At 38.9% G+C, this 19,851-nt stretch overlaps 1 protein-coding gene across 2 annotated transcripts in view; it reads left to right on the top strand.

Moving 5' to 3' along the window:
• The window catches only part of COL14A1 (collagen type XIV alpha 1 chain), a 248,731-nt gene that overhangs the window by 121,900 nt on the left and 106,980 nt on the right, over positions 1 to 19,851 (top strand). For both annotated transcript variants that reach the window (XM_072603195.1, XM_072603197.1), the window contains exons 21-25: positions 5,968 to 6,097; positions 8,970 to 9,092; positions 9,260 to 9,409; positions 10,584 to 10,700; positions 19,685 to 19,831. In XM_072603195.1, the coding sequence (XP_072459296.1) occupies positions 5,968 to 6,097; positions 8,970 to 9,092; positions 9,260 to 9,409; positions 10,584 to 10,700; positions 19,685 to 19,831 (667 nt within the window). The remainder of the gene's footprint in view (positions 1 to 5,967; positions 6,098 to 8,969; positions 9,093 to 9,259; positions 9,410 to 10,583; positions 10,701 to 19,684; positions 19,832 to 19,851) is intronic.

Raw genomic sequence — 19,851 nt, 5'->3', positions numbered from 1 at the left:
ATTTTAAACTTACTTATTTTTCTCCTCCACCAAAGTTCTTGGAAAAGGGGAAACCGTAGAGACCCACTTTGGTGTCTTCAATAGATAGATATGGTCTTGAAAGGAAGCCATAAAATTCCATTTTCTTCTCATATTTTCTCTCACGTATTATGCTTTAAACTTGCATTCCTAGCAACTGGCACATAGTAAGTAACTAATAAATGCTTGTTGATAGGATCTATTATAATTGTAAGTTTCTAGGTTTCTAATTAATTTTCAACTCTTAGTCTTTCCTGAACTCTTTTCCCTCTACCCAGTGACTTGTAACAAAGACTTTAATTCTTTAGGAGAGGTTGTTTTGTTTAAAGGCACTCAGTTGTAAAATGTACAGTCATTTCATTAATATCAGTAAGCCCCCTCTAATGTATATGTTTGATAAATTTGTAGTTACTAGATTTAAGTTTTGGGGTCCAAAAACTGATTTCCTTGGGGATATTTAATGCATGGATTCATATTAGCCATTCATCTGCAATTTAAAGTCTTAGAGATTTCTGGAAACACAAAGAAGTTAGGTGACTTTCCCAGAACCACACAGCTAGTGTTGGACCTGGAGCACAGATCTTCCTGATGCCAAAGCCAAATACATACCAAGGCCAGATCCACTACACCACTCTGACTCAGAAACTGGACCAAAAAATACTGAGTTTTCTTAAAATAAGGTACACATATGTTTCCTTTTTATTAGAAGGCCACGCTGGGCACAAGAATTCTAAGATAAAGGGTCATAGTCTTCCCGGATCCCTTTTTTTTTTTTTTTTTTTTTTTTTTTTTTAGCATTTTACCAAATCTTATTATACTTTTAAACTTAGTAGAATTCAGCAAGATTCCCAGTCATTTACATAACTTTTATTGCACTAAGATTTTTTTTCTCCATAGCACTTGAATTTTTTCCTTTAGCCTTTCCAATCTTCAATTTTTCCATTTTCTTCATTTCCTCTCTCAAGAAAATCCATAGAGAATGTCCACAGAATTGTTTTCCATCAAGAATTATGTTATTGTTTCCTGCCAAGTGACCTCCCTCCATTCCCTTTAATTTACAGAAGCTTGGGTAGAAAATGGCATTTGTTATCTCGTCATCAAGATAAGAAGACCATGAACCCCATTCATTCAAGTAGTTTCTTTCAGAATATCCACCTGACCACATGTAGAGATTAGCAGAAAATAGTCTGGTAAAATCAGCCTTGCTCAAAGACACTTCAGAATTTCTTAAATTTCTCCTCTTAAATTCTCTTGGAAGAAAAGTCCATGGAAACTTCAAGCATATTGAATTGGTTAGCTAACACGTTTATCCCTGTAATAAATTCAGTACAACTTATAAATAATAATAGGAAATGAAAACTAAAATTTTTATAAAATAACATATTTTTCTGATCATCATTCTGTATTCTCTATACTATATATATACATATGTATACGCTGTGTATATACATATACACATATGTATATTTATATGTATGTATGTATACACTATAATTTTACACTTGCAAAGGAGTCCTTTAAAAAAGTTTTGCTGCTTTTCTGTCTCATTCTAATGAACCCCTTACTGGGATTCTCAGCTAATTCTCCTGGGAAGCTTGGAGAAAGTGTCAATTAAGAAGAAAGGCAAATTCAGTCATTTGTTTTTGAATGACTTTAGGGGAAGATCCTTTATTAGCTATAGGTGTGTATCACTTTAAACAAACAAACAAATTCCTTCGTAAGGAAATCCAGATTTACACACCCAACCAAAAGACCAACTCTTCTTTGCAGGAATGTTCTTAGCTTTTGAAAAGATTCCTTTAAAATGGATTTCTTTGAGTAAGGGTGCTTTCTTGTGCATTTCAAATGGGAGGTGATTTGTTAATATTTTTTACACTTTACTTTCCAGGAATAGATATAAAAATTCCAGAAATGTGGCACAAAAAGTGAGGCATGCTTATATTTAGATTAAAAACAAAAATAAAAAATCCAAGTTGGATGTATGCTAGAATCTTTGGGTGATACTCATGAAGTACATCAAAATGCCACTTGGAGAGAACAGAGATTCTCTCCTGTAAGGTTGTATAGCAAGGACAGAATTGGGGTCTCATTTAGGCAGCTAGATGGGGTAGTGGATTGAACACTGAAGCTGAATGTGGGAAAGACCAGGGTTCCTATATGATCTTGTGCAGTTGTTTCAGTTGTGTCTGACTCTTCATGACACCATTTGGGATTTCCTTGGCAAGGACACTGAAGTGGGTTTGCTTTTCTTTCTCCAGCTCTCTTTACAGATGAGGACCTGAGACAAACAGGGTTAAGTGACTTACTCAGGGTCCCACAGCTAGGAAGTGTCTGAGACAGGATTAGAACTCAGGAAGATGAGTCTTCCTGATTCCAAGGCCAGGGCTCTATCCAGTGTGCTGTATAGATACCCCTCCTCCCCATGACCTTAGACACTTACTATTAGTGTGACGCTGCACAAGCCCTATAACATCTATTTGCTTTAGTTTCCTCCACTGAAAAATCTCAGTAATAATAGCACCTACCTCCCAGGGCTATTGTGAGGATAAAATGATTGTAAAATGCTTAGCACAGTGTAATAGGCTTTGTAAAAATGCTTATTTCCTTTCCCCCTTTATTTAGGACAGAGCATAACAATAGTGCAAAAGAAAATAAAAATAGGATCCTCAATTTATTTCTGGAAGTTTCTGCTGATATACAGCTATTAGGCCATAGAACTGGGCTTGGAATTCAAATGTGGAGACTCCAAGTTCCACCTTCATCCGTGATTTTATCATTGTGGCTACTACCTCTTATGGCCAACTCCTCAATCAACAAGCATCTATTTATCACTGACTAGATGCCAGAGGCAATGTGCTAGGTGCTAACCCATCTATGACTGGCTATCCTGGCCCACTCTTATTTGGGTTCTCCTGGAAGTTTGTAAAGGTCAAGATTAAGGAGTAACTTGTCTGTGCCACCAGCAGTCTCCTACAATCTAGATTTTCACACATGTAAAAAGAAGGGTAATTACACTACACTGTGCCACTCTTGGAAGAGAAACTGCAAATACGAAGTGCTTAAAAACACACATACATAAATATTAGATGTCACTACTAAAGATGTCGTCACTACATTACTTTCTAAAATAAACCCTTTGAAATCCATATGCAAAATTGGGCAGGGCTTTGAGTGGTGCCCCCCAAAAGAGGTGTTTTCTTGGTCTCTGGGAGCTTATAAGATAGCTGGGGAGGACACTGAATAACTCAATGGAAAGAGGTGACCAAGGGCCAGTAGCACTCAGAGGTGCCCGAGAGTTGAAACTAGTTCAGTCTTGACCAGAATCAGTTATTTCACAGCATTGCATTACTCAACTCTACGGAGATTTGGATGAGAGCCACCATAGATTTTTTTTTCTTTTGGCAGGGGACTATAGCCTCATATTTATTTAGAATGAAAATTCCATGGGCTCCAGATTTCACTACAACTTCATCAAAATTCACAACGATGACCCAAGTGCAGAATTCATAGGATCATAATTTAGAACTGGAAGTGACCTCAAAAGCTAGAATCTCATAGATAAAGAAACTGAGGCACAATATAGTTATGTGACTTGGTCGTCTAGTTAGTGTGTGGCCTGATTTGAACTCATGTATTCCTGACTCAGAGTCCAGTGCTTTACCCATGTCAATCAATAAGAAATAATTTTTTTAAAAAGTTTTTGAATATTAGAAGATTTGGAATAGAATTCCTTCATGCTGAAGTTCTCTTTCAGAAAATATCATGATAGTTGGGCTCAATTCATTTCCCATTTGAAAATAAGGATCCTGTGGGATCTATCTGGAAACAATAGACAGTGTTGTTCAGTTGTGTCTGACTCTTTGTGATCCAGGTTGGCATTATCTTGGCAAAGATACTTGAGTGGTTTGCCATTTCCTTCCCATTTTACAGATGAGGAAACTGAGGCAAACAGGGGTAAGTGACCTACCCAGAGATGCACAGCCGATAAGTGTCAGGTTGGATTTGAACTCAGGAAGATGAGCCTTTCTGACTCCAGGTCCAGTATTCTGTACACTGCACCACCTCGCTGCTCAACTGACCTGACTAGAATGTCAATCAGAGACACTTGGGGAACATTCATGAAGGAGATTTAAATGTTACTCTTGGGTGTGTAGTTGAGGTAAAGTAATTTGGCAGTCATAAAACCTAATAAATGCTTCTTCAACACATTGCAAGTGACAACTAAATGAGGCAGAAAACACCTTGACCATCTTTCAGTAGTCCAGGTGCTAAGGATAATAGCTTCCAGGTGTGAGTCTTGATAGGTTCTAAGGTGAAATATTTTTCAGTTTTGGAGATATAAAATAATGGATCATGCAATGACCTTAATTTCCAGGTATACCAGCATGGGTGGATTGTTTGAAAATTAATTGGAAAGAATTTCCTTATAAGGAGAGAGAGAGAGACAGAGACAGAGAGAAATGGAGACAGAAACACAGAGAGAAAGTTGAAAGGAATCCTCTTGAAAGAAACTACATCAAATGAGTAATGCAAATTGGGCCAAACCAAAACCTTTCCATTTTCTATGCTTGAGGCCAAATTGGTTTCAGGATGAAGCAATTAAGCATCCTTACTGTAGTTTCCTAAAGGCTTGAACCAAATTTTCTTTTTGACTCTGGTACTTTACTTCCAAGTCCCAAACTAATTATGGCCATGGGCATTTTCCCTGTGCCTTCCTAAAGAGGGGCACATAATTAACTTCCCAAAACAATATCAAGTTACCCAAGTTAGACTTCCTTTTATTATATGTATATATATGCACACACATATACATATACACACACACACACACATATATATGTAAATGTGTGGATATGTGTGTGTGTGCTTTTTTTTTTTTTAAAGCAATGTATTCTTTTGCAGGCTTAACCAAATTCAAGTTACATTCACTTCAGGGTTCAACTGAAGGCTTTCTAGGGTTCAGTTTGTGATTTATTGGTTTCCTCTCATCCAAAGGCAGAGCAACCGAGCCAAACCCCATGGCTACGCCTGCTGGCTTATTACCCTGGCCCTTCTTTTGAGGAGCAACTCCAGCTGTCCCTGGCCTTTGACTCCCTTAACCCTTTCCAGGAAAGCTTGGTAGCCCAGCATCTTTGCAAAAAAAATGATTTGTTTCCTTGACTGATCAGGTAGTATGAAGGAAGATTGCCACAGAAAGACCAGAAGAATTGTGGCATTAGTATTGAGAGAATATTTGGGAGATTTACAGTGATGCTTGTAGGAAGTGCAGCTTTTACTTCCCTTCTCTGAGTACCTAACTCCTTAACCAACTTGATTTTTGGAGCTCCTTCAATATAAAAACTTCAGCTTTTGATACTGCCTGTATACTTACATTTCTTTTTCTTTTCCTTCTTCTTCCTCTTCTACTTTTGGTAGTTGCTGTCTCAGAAGATTTCCACGGGGTGTATAGTGCTCTAGTTCTAGCTAATACCTGCCAATTTATGATTAAAACAAGCAAATCCTGGGATTGGGTTATAGCTGAGGGGATAAGAAAATAGTGAAAGACTGAATTTTCAAGGGACTACTTATATTGAGTCACAAAGACAGCAGGCTGATGTGAACTGACTTCCCCAAGAGCCACAAACACCTGCTTTTCATACAGAACATTAATCATTCGGATCTGGATGATTTCCAAAGTTTTGGGATAGAGAAAAATATTATTCAGTATAACTCATCAGGGTTCCAGATTTAAACCTTCTGTATTAATGGTTGGAATCAAAAGGTGCCCAGGAAGGTGAAATGCAGACAGAAAATCTCTCTCATACTTTCCCCTTTTCTTTTCTCTCCTCTCTCTCTATGCAGCCCTCAATTCTGATTATGACAAGGGTCTAAGAGGTTCTGCTAATATTGAAATGTTAGGAAGAAAAATCCAGGAGATTTGTAAATGTGGGACATTGATTTTCAATCTAGGTTATGGTGCCAGGAAAACAGAACCAACTTCTTCTCAAGCCTCTACTTTCAGATACTGAATATAAAGTCACTGTGACTCCCATCTATTCTGATGGAGAAGGGGTCAGTGTGTCAGCCCCTGGAAAAACCTGTGAGTATAAATCTTCCATCCTTGGATAACAGTCTGATTGAAAATTTATTATTTTCATAAATGAAAAATTTTTATTATTTCTCAGAAGCATTTTATACTCCTGAAAAAGTTAGGTACATTCTGATATCTGTGATATGATATTAGCATTAAGTACATAGTAGTGTGAACCTGAGGTCTCCACTCAGCACCATGCATTTAGTCTGGCAATGTGTGGATTTCTTTGGTGAATCAATTAAGAATTCAGTTCCTCAAAATTGGCAAAGATAACAGAAGATATCCCTAGTCAGTGTTAGAGCTGTTGTGGAAGAAAGGCACACTACTACACTGTTGGTGGAGCTATAAATTGATCCATCCATTTTGGAAAGCAGTTTAGAATTCTGTGAGGCAGCTGACTTTATCCGTAACCCTGAGATCCTACTTCTGGGCATATATACTAAGGAAGCAGCAAGCACTCTTTTGTGTTAGCAAATAGAATGAGTGTTCGTTCATTGGGGGATGATTGAAAGAAATAGTGGCTTATGAATGTAAGGAATAATTACTGTGCCATAAGGAGCGGTGGATATGTGGGATTAAGAGAAACTTGAGGAGACTTATATGAACTGATGAAGAATGAAGTAAGTGGAACCAAGAAAACAACATAATTTGTGACTATAGTATTGTAAATTAGAAGAACTCCAAGTGAGGCAAATGTAGTTTAATGGTGATTGACTAGTCCGGTCCACAGAGAAGATCTGAGGAAATGCACCTCCCTCCTTTCACTGAGGAGGTGTTGGACTCTGCGTGTGGAATGTTGCATCTCCTTCCAGGACATTGTCGTTATATTGTTTGATTTTTTTTTCAGATAATTATAATGAAAAGCTCACTGGGAACAGCAGAAAGTGGGGCAAGGAGCAAGGGGGAGAAAACAGGCTAAATCTGGAAATAACTGTGTTAAAACCGAAATTAATCAATAAAACTTAAAGAAAAAATGAACGGAAGGAAAGAAGGAAGGAAGGGAGAGGAGAGGATAAGAAAGAAAGAAGGGAGGATGAGAGAGAGTAAAAGGAAGAGAGGAAGGGAGAATGGAAAGATGGAAGGGAAGGAGTATGGAAAGAAGGAAGGGAGAGGAGGAAGACAGAATGAAGGAAGGGAAAGGAAAAGAGAGGAGAGGAGAGGAGGGAGAAAATTCAGCTGTTCAGATTCTACTTGCCTTACAAAACTTGCAGTGGCTCTTGCGTTTTAGCAGGACTGTCATTTCCTTTTCCTCCGTCTCCAAGTTGTTCTACTAATTTCCATTGCTGATCAATGGCTAAGAAAATGTAATTGGAATTACGGAAAATATAATGTCCCATAAAAAAGCATATTACATTTTAGAACTGCTGCCTGATTTATTTTCAAGACAGATGGATTTGTCTGTAGTTCCATGGAATTTGGTTGTGCTGAGTCTTACTTAGGTCATTTCCATTTCCTTAGTTACATGACCTGATTTAACATTTTGACAATTCTGAGATATTATTATGACTCAGGACAAAGGAAAAGAAGACAGAATCCCAGAATGATATAACATCACAGTAGTCAACCTACTCCTGAAGTGGATACCATCTATGACATACCCAACAAGTAGTCATCCCACTTTCTTCTGAAAACCTCTAGTGAGGGAGAATCCACTGCCTCTCAAAATAGCCCATTTTACTTTGGCATCCTTAAATTGTTTGGAAATTTTTCTTTACATCAAGCCTAAGTCTACCACTCTATAATTTCAACCCGTCATTACTAGCTTTGCCCTCTCAGACCAAGAATTACAAATCTATTCCTCATTACACATAACAGCTCTTTAAATACTTGAAAACAGTGAGCATGTTCTTCTGGCTGAACCTCCCCAGTTCCTTAATCAAGCAATACTGAGGTAGGGGACAGAACACAGAGTATTTCCAGAAAGCACTCTTACCCTGACTTTACCAGTATCCCCTGCTTCTTGTCTGAGCTCCCTTATCTTATATTCAATTTATTTTTAAAAGCCAAACAGACCCAATTTTGAGACTAAGCATCACTATTAATATTTCTGTTGTATTATAGATATGTCTCTATTGTCTTCTTTACATTTTTTAGAGTACTTTCTCTGAATCTCTTTCATCCCTGTCACACTCTACTTTGTAGTATAAGACAAAGTTAGTAGACGTCCTTTAGGGCAAAGGACTGTGGAGCTTCTTTTAGTCATTATATACTCAGCACCCAACGTGGTGTTGATACTCAGTATCTGCTTGCTGAACTCAACTGGATCAAACTCTATTACTAAACAAAGGGAATAACAGACCATCCACTACCTCTTTATAGAATAAAAAGATACCCAAGCATTCATTGATGGCTGTTTTTTTCAAGAAGTATTAACCACAACCGAATTTCAACACAAGGGATATCAACTGTTATTTTGAGTTTATTGCAATGAGCTTTGACCTGTTATCAGCTGAGACAGAGATGGAGGATATAGGGGGGAGGGGGTCTTTGTTCAATTTGATGAGTATATAGGGTGGAAACATCTCCCTATGAAGGCTTTGAACGTGACTGTTAGTATCTTATCAAAGGTATTAAAGATATCTTAAAAATTCTTAGAGATTACTAAGAATGCCTAAGGCTCTCCCCAAGATGAATTGATTGTTTAGGAGCTGCTTTTTGGTACCTACTAAAGGTTGGGTATCACCGATAGGAGCTTCTCTCAAAAGAGTGTCTTGGACTCTTAGGAGGACAAACTATTATTCCTTTGTACTGGCCTATAAAAAGGGGGCACTTTTGGGGACATTTCTCTTTCCCACCTTCTGAAACAGTTTAACTTCTAACAGCTACACAAGGAGAATAGATAAGTGCGGTACTTTACCAACATTTTTCTCCATTTTAGTGCCACTCTCTGGTCCCCGAAATTTGCATGTCTCAGATGAATGGTATAACAGATTACGAATCACTTGGGAACCCCCATCTCCACCACCAAAGGGCTACAGGATTGTCTATAAACCCATTAGCAGTAAGTATGCTTTAACGATCAATTTGCTTTACACCATTTTTTTCAAATAACTACTTGATCTTGTCGTTGTATTCGAAAGGAACACTGCCTCCTTGGGTAAGTTTCAAGTTATTTCCTTTTTTGCCTCTTCCTTAATTACTAAAGTTCATTTTTTGCTGTGCTTTCAGTTCCTGGCCAAGCATTAGAGACTTTTGTGGGGAATGACATTAACACCATTCTGATTCGAAACCTTGTCAGTGGAGCAGAATACAATGTGAAAGTGTATGCCTCTTATCCTTCCGGCTTCAGTGATGCTTTGACAAGTGAAGTGAAGACTTGTAAGTATCACATCCTATTGGTTTCAGACATGACTTTGCAAAATGGTTTCTGCCGCAATCCTACTTTTTGGTTCATTGATTTTTATTTCCCAAAAGACTTTTTCTTTTTCTCAATCTAGTTGTTTTGTAAGAAATGATGTTAACATCTAAAACTTCATTGAACCTATCTGGTGTTTGTTATACTCTTATAAGGCAGGGAAGTAGTTTATATTTGGCATTGATAGAGCAGATTGTCATTTCTCGGAACTCAGATGGATGTGATAAAAGCTTGTGGAAAAAAAGTGTTGCTTTAATTTTTCAAATGAGGTAAACTTTTCCAAATTCTTTGACAGTGTGCTGTCAGGCAGGAATAACCCGTCAAAATTGTGCCATAGGGAGATTTGTTCTGCCTCTAAGTGTGTTTACCAAAGGATCTCACATTTTGGGAACTTGATTCATTTAAGCCTGTCTTCTCTAATAGGGAGTCTTATGCTGCCCTACAAATTTGGGACTTGTCATTGTCATGAACTCCCAACCATCTCCCTCCTTTCTCTCTGAATACATAGAAATCAATTAATATCTGTAAAACTGATAAAGTATATTTAAATATTCATCATTGTAATGAAGTAAAGTTTCTGATATGCCATTCTTAAATCTCCAAACTAATTTCATTAGTTGGCTTTTTTATGCCTTAGATTTAATTTAAAAGAATTTACTTGAAAATATGCTTTTTATTTTACTTTTGTGTGACTTTTTGGCTTTCAATTAAGATTTTGGGTGGATAATTGCCACTAAACATAGAGAGTATCATGGAGGAATGGTTGATCAAAAGTGTCAAAGGCTGCAGAGAAGTCAAGGAGAATGAGAGTTGAGAAAAGGCCATTGGATTTGTCAACTAAGAGATCATGGAGACAGCAATTCCAATGGAATGAGGGTTTTCTTTGATACTTTTGTTGACATTTGCATTTTGTTTGTTCATTACCGCACCATAGTACCCTTCTGTTCCTTAGAGTATGGAATCCAGAAGCACTCCAGGTATTATCTTATTTTGAATTTATTTCCAGCATTGTGTTTGGAACCCTAAACCCTAAAAGCCCTAAAAAAGAAAAAAAATTCATTTTGTATACAAATAGGACACTATAAAAGAAGACATTTCCCGCAGAGTGAAAATACTAATATTTTCGTTTCATTCTAGTGTTCTTGGGAGTGACAGATCTTGAAGCAGACAGAATTCAGACAAATAGTTTGTGCATCAAGTGGAAACTTCACAGTCATGCCACTGCTTACAGGGTCACCGTAGAGAATCGCAGAGGTGAGATGATGAATTTGGTCCAATCACCTGCTCTGTGCTCATCACTGTACTTGATACTGTGAGGACTAGGGGTGGTGTTGGGGGCGGGGAGATAGGATAGAAACATACGCAGGACACAGTCACAGCTCTCACTGAGAGAACTGGAAGGTAAATTCTATTATTATTCTTATTTTACAGATGAACACATGTATCAGCAGGAACCCTGACATACACAGAAGGGCCTGCTGTACAGGTTCTTAGATCTGCCTTTCTAAAAGGAAAGACAACTTTTGAGGGGTCAACAATCTACTTTAATAAAGCACATATATATTATTCACTTAGTTCAGGGAAAAAAGTCAACACCCTGTACTTTAGAGAAAATACAAACAGAGAAACAAAGATTAACCAACAGACAGGGCTTCCAGCTCCAGACCATAAGCAATACATACATCATAGATCAACGAATTAGAAAATTAACAAAAAGTATGGGCCTCCCCTCCCCAAGCTTCCCGGGGAGGCCCACATCTTGTGTTAATTTTCTAATGAGGCACCAGTTCTCAAGGGCTGTGATGCCCTCTGGCTCTGAAAAGTGTATAAAGACTCTGAGGTGAGGTTTTACTTTGGGATTTAGTTTTTGGAAGAAGGTTTGTGTGCCAGATGAGGCTCTGGGGAGTCACTTAATGGGTGGGGAAGATCTTTAACTCTGATTAACATTGCAACACAGTAAAGCTCAGATAGGTTAATTGACTTGCCCATAGTCACACAGCTAGTATAACAGGATTTGAGCCCTGGTCTTTTCCACACCTAGTCTAGCACCCTGTCCATGGCACCATGCAGCTTCTCAACGAGTTCCTACTTGGGGAGGCTAAAATCATATACAATAAATTGTCACTGTACTTGGGCCTGCACCCTGTCTGGCTGTCTGCTTTTTAGTTTTATATTTCTCTTGGCATCACTTTTCCTCATTACTTGGGGATGAGGATATTCCTTCTCTCCTGTTCAAGTAACTACCTGCATGATATGTGATATGTGAGCAGATTTCCTCATGGGGGTTGTAACACTCAAGTAAACATAAGGCTTGTTTATTTTCTTTGCTTAATCATTCTTAGAACCAAATTCCTTTTCTAAGGGACTAAAAACTCTTTGTATAGAAAAAAGGAATTTGCTATTATTAATATGATTGGGCAGAATAACAATGTCCTCTTAATTTAGTTTTTTGTAATTATAACATTCATCTGATCCTAACAATAATGTGAAGTTGGCACCGAAAGCAGTATTAGCCCCAATTTACACATGGGGGAACTGAGGCTAAGGTGAAGTAACTTGTCCAAGATCACAAATAGTAAATGACTAAGTTGAGATTCTAAGCCAGGGTATCTGATCCCATGATTAACATTCTTTTTACTGCATCATATTTGTTTAAAGTCTGCAGAGACTTCACTGAGATAGCTATAGAGTGAAAGAAACTTTTTTAACAGACTTTGTCAAGTTAGTAGATAAGCAGAAGGGGTTTTTCTGTCATTACCAATTGATAGAATGGTGTGATGGACATTTATAGTAAATAACACCCCCAAGATAAAGCATAAATGTGTGTATGTATGTATACATGTACCCCATGTGTACATTTATGCTCATAGACATATATGTATAAGTGTGGATATATGCACGTATATGCATACGCATATACGTGAATGTCGTTCATTCATTTCAGTCATGTCCAACTCTTTGTGACTCCATTTGGGGTTTTCTTGGCAAAGGTATTAGAGGAGTTTGCCATTTCCTCCTCTAGTCCATTTTACAGATGAGGAAACTAAGGCAAACAGGCTTAAGTGACTTGCCCAAGGTCACACAGCTAGTAAATGTCTGAGACCAGATTTGAATTTAGGTCTTCCTGACTCCACACCCAGTGCTCTAACCACTGTACCACTTAGCTGCCAATAAACATATACACACACGAGTGCACGTGTGTGTGTGTCGATATATGTGTGCATACATATGTATATATGTATATGGTTTTCAGTATTTAGAAGGTAAGAATCAGGGGGAATTGACTTATATGGACACAGTTACTACCTTTAAAAAACAAATGGTTATACAGAATGGTTTAAAAGATGAATGAAGCTAACTACAAATGCAGTCAAATCTACAAGTACAAATCTCCTAGAAAGTAAGCTTACTTGTGGATCAGTGATTGGGCCTTTTTCTTGTACCCAATGAACCAATAACATGAATCTGGAAGCTTGAAACACATAAGCTGCTTGTAAAGCCAAGATCTTTGCTGGCAGGAACCTGAGCCCACACTTCCTTCTTATCTGGGAGTTAACCTAACTTGTACTTCCTCAGCAGAGTGGTGAAGCAGCCAGAAATGTCTTCAGCGGATCCGAGACAGTCTTGATTGAACAAGAATGAACAAAAAGTGCTGTTCATTTTCTCATTAACATTTAATACATTAAAAGATTTTATGATTCAATTAGGCCACAGCTCATTCACTCTGAAGCCCATTTCTTCATTATTGTGGCTAATCAACTCTCTGGCAATCATTTCTTATCAGTAGCTTCAAGAAAAAAAAGGGGGAAATGTATATTTGAACCTTTTGTGGTGGGAATAGAGGTCAGATTGGGTGACTAGCTTTCAGATAGGATGTTGTCACTGTCTCATTAACCCCGCCCTTGAAAGTCTTCTGATGCCAGGAGCCCATTCTTCCACAGGAAGCTAAGGCAGGATTGCCAGCTGTTTAGAAGCAATGACATCACATACCACCACTGAGAATATTTACAACTTGGCCCCTGGAGCCATCCTAGGCTGTGGTAGATCCCTTTGGACCTATCTTACTCAAACCTTTTTTGTAGAGGCTTTATTTTTCTATCACCAGCCATACCACAGACTCCTCCTGCTCTCACCTTTTCCCAGCTTCTCAATTTCCCCATCCCTGTTAGCTCTCATTAGAAGGCAAATTCCTTGAAAGTAGGGATGGTCTTTTTTTTTTCCAAACACAACTCTGTCCCCAGCCTTTAGCATGTTTGACCTCATAGCAAGCACTTAATAAATGTGAGTTCTCTCTCTCTGTCTCTCTCTCTCTTTCCTGCTCTTCCTCCCTCCCTCTCCCTCTCCCTCTCCCTCTCCCTCTCCCTCTCCCTCTCCCTCTCCCTCTCCCTCTCCCTCTCCCTCTCCCTCTCCCTCTCTCTCTCTCTCTCTCTCTCTCTCTCTCTCTCTCTCTCTCTCTCTCTCTCTCTCTCTCTCTCTCTCGTGTTTAGTCATGTATATTTTTAAGACAAAATAACAATGCCACCTACAAACTCATTAGTATTGGGCAGTGGCTAGAATGTTGGGCCTGGAGTTAGGAAGACTCATCTTCCTGAGTTCAAATCTAACCTCAGAGAGATACTAGCTGTGTGACCCTGGGCAAGTCATTTAAGCCTTTTTGCCTCAGTTCCTCATCTGTAAAATGATCTGGAAAAGGAAATGGCAAACTACTCCAGTATCTTTGCCAACAAAACCCCAAATGGGGGTCACAAAGAGTCAGGTACAAATAAAATTCAAGAAAGATATTGTGCACCTGTTTATCTTAAAGTACTGCTTCCCGACCATTTGAGAGGTTTAAATTTGGCAGTCCCTATAAAGAGAGGTAGAGTGTCAGATTGGATGGAGAGCTGACCTTGGAGTCAGGAAGACTTGGGATCAGATAACTCTGACCTATTGACTGTGTAACCCTGGACAAGTAATTTAATCTCTGTGTCTCCCTCCTCCCCCATCCTCTAAAATGAGAAATTGCAGAGCAAATTCTAGTCTTCGCTAGTAGAAGGAAAGTCCTCCCTGGAAGTTTCTTATACTAATGACATCAAAGGAGTGGTTTTTTTTTAAGTACTTATAAAACTAAGTCTTTGTAAGAAAAAGGGGTGTTATGCAAATTTGAAATATCTTTATAATCAAGCAAAAAGAGACTGGTAGAATAAAAGTTCAAGAGGGACAAAGTAACAGCCCAATTTGGGACAGCCAGTCACATATTACGTTCAAGATGGCAGCCATCTTCATTTGTCCTAATCTAGATCTTGCCACTGGAGTCAGATGACTCTGAAGAAGAAAGTGAGGCTGGTGACTTAAATCAATTCACTTGCAAGTCATGGCATCACCTTCCTGATGTCATGGTCCTCTTCAAGAACAAAAGACAACAACATGTCCTTTGCCTTTGGGTCATCCTGGATTAGACCTCAGGGACAAAGTGGGGCTTGGTGGGGCTCAGAGACCCCTACAAGACTAAACTAACTATAAAGATGTTCTGGAGGTTCTGGTCTGTTCTAGGAGCTAGCTTTGAGATAACTAATCATCAGGGAGAGAGCATGGAATTATCCTACAATTTATTTCTTTCCCAGCTGATCCATCTGTACCAATTACTCCATCTTGCATGACTTGGAGATCTTCCGTCTATGTCTGAATGGAGGATGTGGCCATCCCTTTTACCTCCTGGTGTTGGCAGCCAGGTAGTGCAGTGGATAGAGTGTCAGGCCTGGAGTCAGAAAGGCTCATCTTCCTAAATTCAGATTTGGTACCAGATTTGGTACTAGTTGTGTGACCCTAGTTAAGTCACTTAACTCTGTTTGCCTCAGTTTCTTCATCTATAAAATGAATTGGAAAAGAAAATGGCAAACCACTCCAGTATCTCTCCCCAAATGGGGTCATGAAGAGTCAGACATGACTGGAACAGTTGAACAACAAGATGGTATTATTATGCAAGATCTCTGGTATCATTTTATTTTTCTGGAATCTAGAGTTCAAAAACTCCTGAAGAACAACTTCTTCATGAGTCTAAACTTGTTGAGTAAGTAATATTCAGAATCGAAGTGAGAGCAGTAAAGGAGGTGGGAGGCTAGACTTTAAAGCCTGAAATTCCAGCAGCCCACTTTCTCAGGCTCTCTAGATATTATCAGTCCCCAGAGATTGATTTTGGTGTTACCAACTTGAGCTATTGTTACCAGTACTTTTTGCTGTGTCCCATCATCAACATTTGTTACAACAGTTCAGATAATTTGTTTGGTCTCAGCTCATAAAGAATAAAAATATAAGTGTATTACGAAGATGACATTTTTCCATGCTGGACTTTGAAAATTTCTAACTGTCCCAAAGGGCAAACCATGGCTCCGTTTGATTTAGTGTTTCTGGCACGTAATACTGGAGAAATTCGTCATCATTTGACCAATGACAATGTGTTGCTTTAAAGAAGGGCCAGTAGGCATGGATCATACAGGCCAGAAACAACACGGCCACTACACCCATTCTCATAAACGATATTTGTCTTAGGAAGCATCCAGAAATCACTTTTCAGTTTTACTGTATCAACCACAATTCTCTAATATTGGAAAATATATTTTTGTTTGGTAAAAGCAAAACATAAAACAACTCCTTTATCTTATATTTTCAAAGATTTATAAAGAGAATTAATCTAAATGAAGGAGAAAATGATACCACTGGGTACTATAGTGTCTCCTTAATCCCATGAAAAGAAGACTCTAGAAGGAGCCTCATAACATTTGACAGGGAAAGAACTCTGAATTTGGAGTCAGAGGACCTGTCTTTTACATTTAAGATGTATGTGACGTTGTTGTTCAGTGGTTTTAGTCATGTCTGACTTTTCATGACTCCATTTGGAGTTTTCTTGGCAAAGACACTAGAGTGCTTTGCCATTTCCTTCTTCAGCTTATTTTACAGATGAAGAAACTGAGGCAAACTGGGTTAAGTGATTGACCCTGGGTCACACAGCTACTAAGTGTCTGAGGCCAGATTTGAACTGAGGTCCTCCTAACTCCAGGCCCCAACACTTTATCCACTGTACAACCTAGCTGCTCTAGCTGTGGTTTATACAAGATCATAAAAAGCCATGCATCCTGTCCCCTAGTCAGCACTTAATAAATGCTTGTTGATCAGCCATTGACTAATAATGGACAGAAGGTCAGGATTTAAGCCTACTTCTTTTGTATCCAATATCTCTGTGCTACTCTAGGTATGACCTGTCTCACATGGTTTTTTGGACATCAAATAAGAAAAAAGCATATGACATCATTCTAAAAAGTATAAAGATATAGGGACCTGACCTGTGAATTCATTGGCTTTGGGAACTCCTGATGGGAAAGCTCCCTCCATTAACACGTTTTCTTCAACATAGAATCTTAGACAGTTTCCTAGAATCTGCAGATCCTGAAAGAGGTTACATGATTTACTTGTGTCAGAGCCAGGATGTGAACTTGGGTCTTTCTAGCTCCAGGGCCAGCTGTCTATCCACTACACATGCTGAATGTTAATACAGTATGAGGTACTACCTAAATGTCTTTCTATCAAGAAGAATTTAGAAGGAATGAAAAATGCAGAAAATTTAAAGTCGTCTGTAGGCATTCCAGCAGGCATGATTTTTTTTAAAAGAAAATAATGACTGACATTTAAAGAATACTTTAGGGTTTATAAAACTCCTTTCATATAATATCTCATTTGGTCCTATAATGTGAGGTAGGCATGATAAGTATTATTAGCCTCATTTTCTAGATCAGAGAAATGAAGGATAGAGAAGTTAAGGGTTTGCTGAGAATCACACAGAGGGGAAAAGACAAAGCCAAGACATGCGCCTCGTTCTCTAGGGCGCTAGGCAGTGCAGATGTCAGGAGCCTCCTATGCACTCACATGAAAACTAGTAGCATGCCCTACCAAGTAGGCTAGTAATCAGATCAAATAAGAAATCTACTCAGGGAAGGAGAAAGAGCAGGCTCTCAGGACTTTGAGGCTTTATGGAACTACAGGCAATGGTGCAGTGGACCTGAATTCAAATCTGTCTCGGATATTTACTAGCTGTGTGACCCTGGGCAAGTCACTTCATGCTATTTGCCTCAGTTTCCTCATCTGTAAAATGAGCTGGAGAAGGAGATGACAAACTACTCCAGTATCTCTGCCAAGAAAATCCCAAATGGGGTCACAAAGAGTCAGATGCAACTGAAACGACTCAACAACAACCAGGCAACTGTAAGACCTAGGACTTGGAATGAGGAAGACTTGAATTCAAATCCTACTTAGGCATTTACTAGCTATGTAACCCTGGTCAGGTAATAATAACCTCTCTAACCCTCAGTTTCCTTATCTAAGAAATGGAGATAGTAATTACTTCTACCTCTCAGAGTTCCTGTGGGATTAAATGAGATAACACATGTAAAACCCTTTGTAAACCTTAAGATGCTGTATATCAACATTGGCTATTATTATTGACTCCACAGTACCAGGAGGTCTACAGTCATCTTTGTAAGGCATAAAGAATACCCAGATTCCTAGTCTCTCCCCCTGGGGTTTAAATGGGCATCAGCCTTACCATCTTTTTGAGGATTTAATTATGGAACCAAGGTAATTATGTCCTTGGGTATATTGGTGCAATGGAAAGCGTAATAGATTGGGAGTCAGAGAACCAGGGTTCAAATCCCAGCTATGCCTCTTATGACAAGCCAGTCATTTAATTTCTTTGTTTCTTGGACTCCTTATCTGCAAAATGAGGGCTGCATCCTCTCGGGTCCCTTCTGGTTCCAAATCTACTGGTTGTGACATTGTTACGTAAAAGAATTTGACTGAAACACTTTTCAGTTAAATTGTTGTGAATTTGTTGTTTTGGTAGGTTACTGCTCCATAGGATCATAGAATTAGAGCTGACAGAGACCTTAGAGACCATCAAATCCAGCCTTCTTAGAGGTGAGGAAACTGAGGCCCAGAGAAATTAAATAATTTGTCCTGGGGTGACATAGCTAGTACACATCTGACTTTGGATCCAAACTCAGGTCTTTGGTGTTAGGACACCAAATCTAGCACTCCATCCACTGTGCCACTTAGGGATGCTTCTATAATAAAGGAGCATATCAGCTCTAGGAGCCAACTTACCAGTAATAGCAATGCCTGCTTACAGTCTTATAGCAATTTCAGATTGATAAAGCACTTTTCTCAGAACAGCTTTGTGATGAAGGTGCTATAAATATTATCGTTCTCACTTTACACGTGAGGAAACAAAGGCCCTAGTAGGGAAATGACTTGCCCATGGTCACACAGGTGATCCCTAGGTCCTCTGATTCCAAAATCGTTGTTTTATTGCATCATACAGGCTGGTAGGACTTCCTGGGAATTTTCATCATATTGGAACAAATTCTCCCACTCCACTCTGTTAACACATAGAAGACTGCTCCACCTCTGGCCTTGATGCCCTGGCTCTTTAAAGTCCAAATAAAGCCTCACCTTCTACTGGAAGCCTTCCTTAATGCCTCTCAGTCCTAGTGCCTTCTCTCTTAATTATTTCCTCTTTATACTGTATATGGCATGTCTGTACATAGTTGCTTGTTTTCTCCCCCTTTAGATTGTGAACTCCTTGAGGGAGGAATTGTCTTTTGCCTAGTTTTTGTATCCATGGTGCTTAGCACAGTGGATACAGTAGACACTTGATAAATTTTTATTAACTTAAGTAACTGACCTGAGGCTGACTTCAGGTATGTCTTACTTTAAGAAAGCTTGATTATACTAAAATCCACAGTTACACAACGGCTAAACTGGTGATACAAAATGATTCTTTGGTCAAGAGGCACCACTTCCAGATTCCTCTAATTGCAAACTTCCTTAGGGTTAGAGAGTAGTCAGGGATTCATTGGAATAGAAAACTCCTGGGTGAAGAAAGTCCTACTACCAATCCAGGTCAACATCTCCTCTTTGACTTGAGACCTTCTACAGTTGCCCAAAGTACTTAGAAGTGACTTTCTCAGGGTCACACAGTCACTATGTCTCAGAAGCAAGACTTGAACCCAGGACTTTCTGGCTTCAAGGCCAGCTTTCTAACCAGCAAGCCACACTGCCTCTCTCAACTGACTTAATGGATTTAAACTATTATTGAGTTACATATCTATGAAAACTTTGATGGAGTTACCACAGGCCATGCATAAAGAAAGTCCAATGACAAATGACCCCCCTATGCATTTTTTCTTTTCTTTATCTTTTCATCACAGATGGGAAGAAACAAGAAACTACCGTGGGTGGAGGAACATCTAGCCATTGCTTCTATGGACTTACGCCTGATTCAGAGTATAAAATCAGTGTTTATACACAACTCCAAGAGATAACAGGACCTAGTGTAAGCATAATGGAAAAAACACGTAAGTGAATTGTGCTTTTT

This window comes from Notamacropus eugenii, chromosome 4, assembly GCF_028372415.1.
Source record: "Notamacropus eugenii isolate mMacEug1 chromosome 4, mMacEug1.pri_v2, whole genome shotgun sequence".
In the NCBI taxonomy this organism is placed as follows: Eukaryota; Metazoa; Chordata; class Mammalia; order Diprotodontia; family Macropodidae; genus Notamacropus; species Notamacropus eugenii.
Note: the sequence above shows the minus strand (reverse complement) of the source record. Positions and strands in the feature narration are given on the sequence as shown.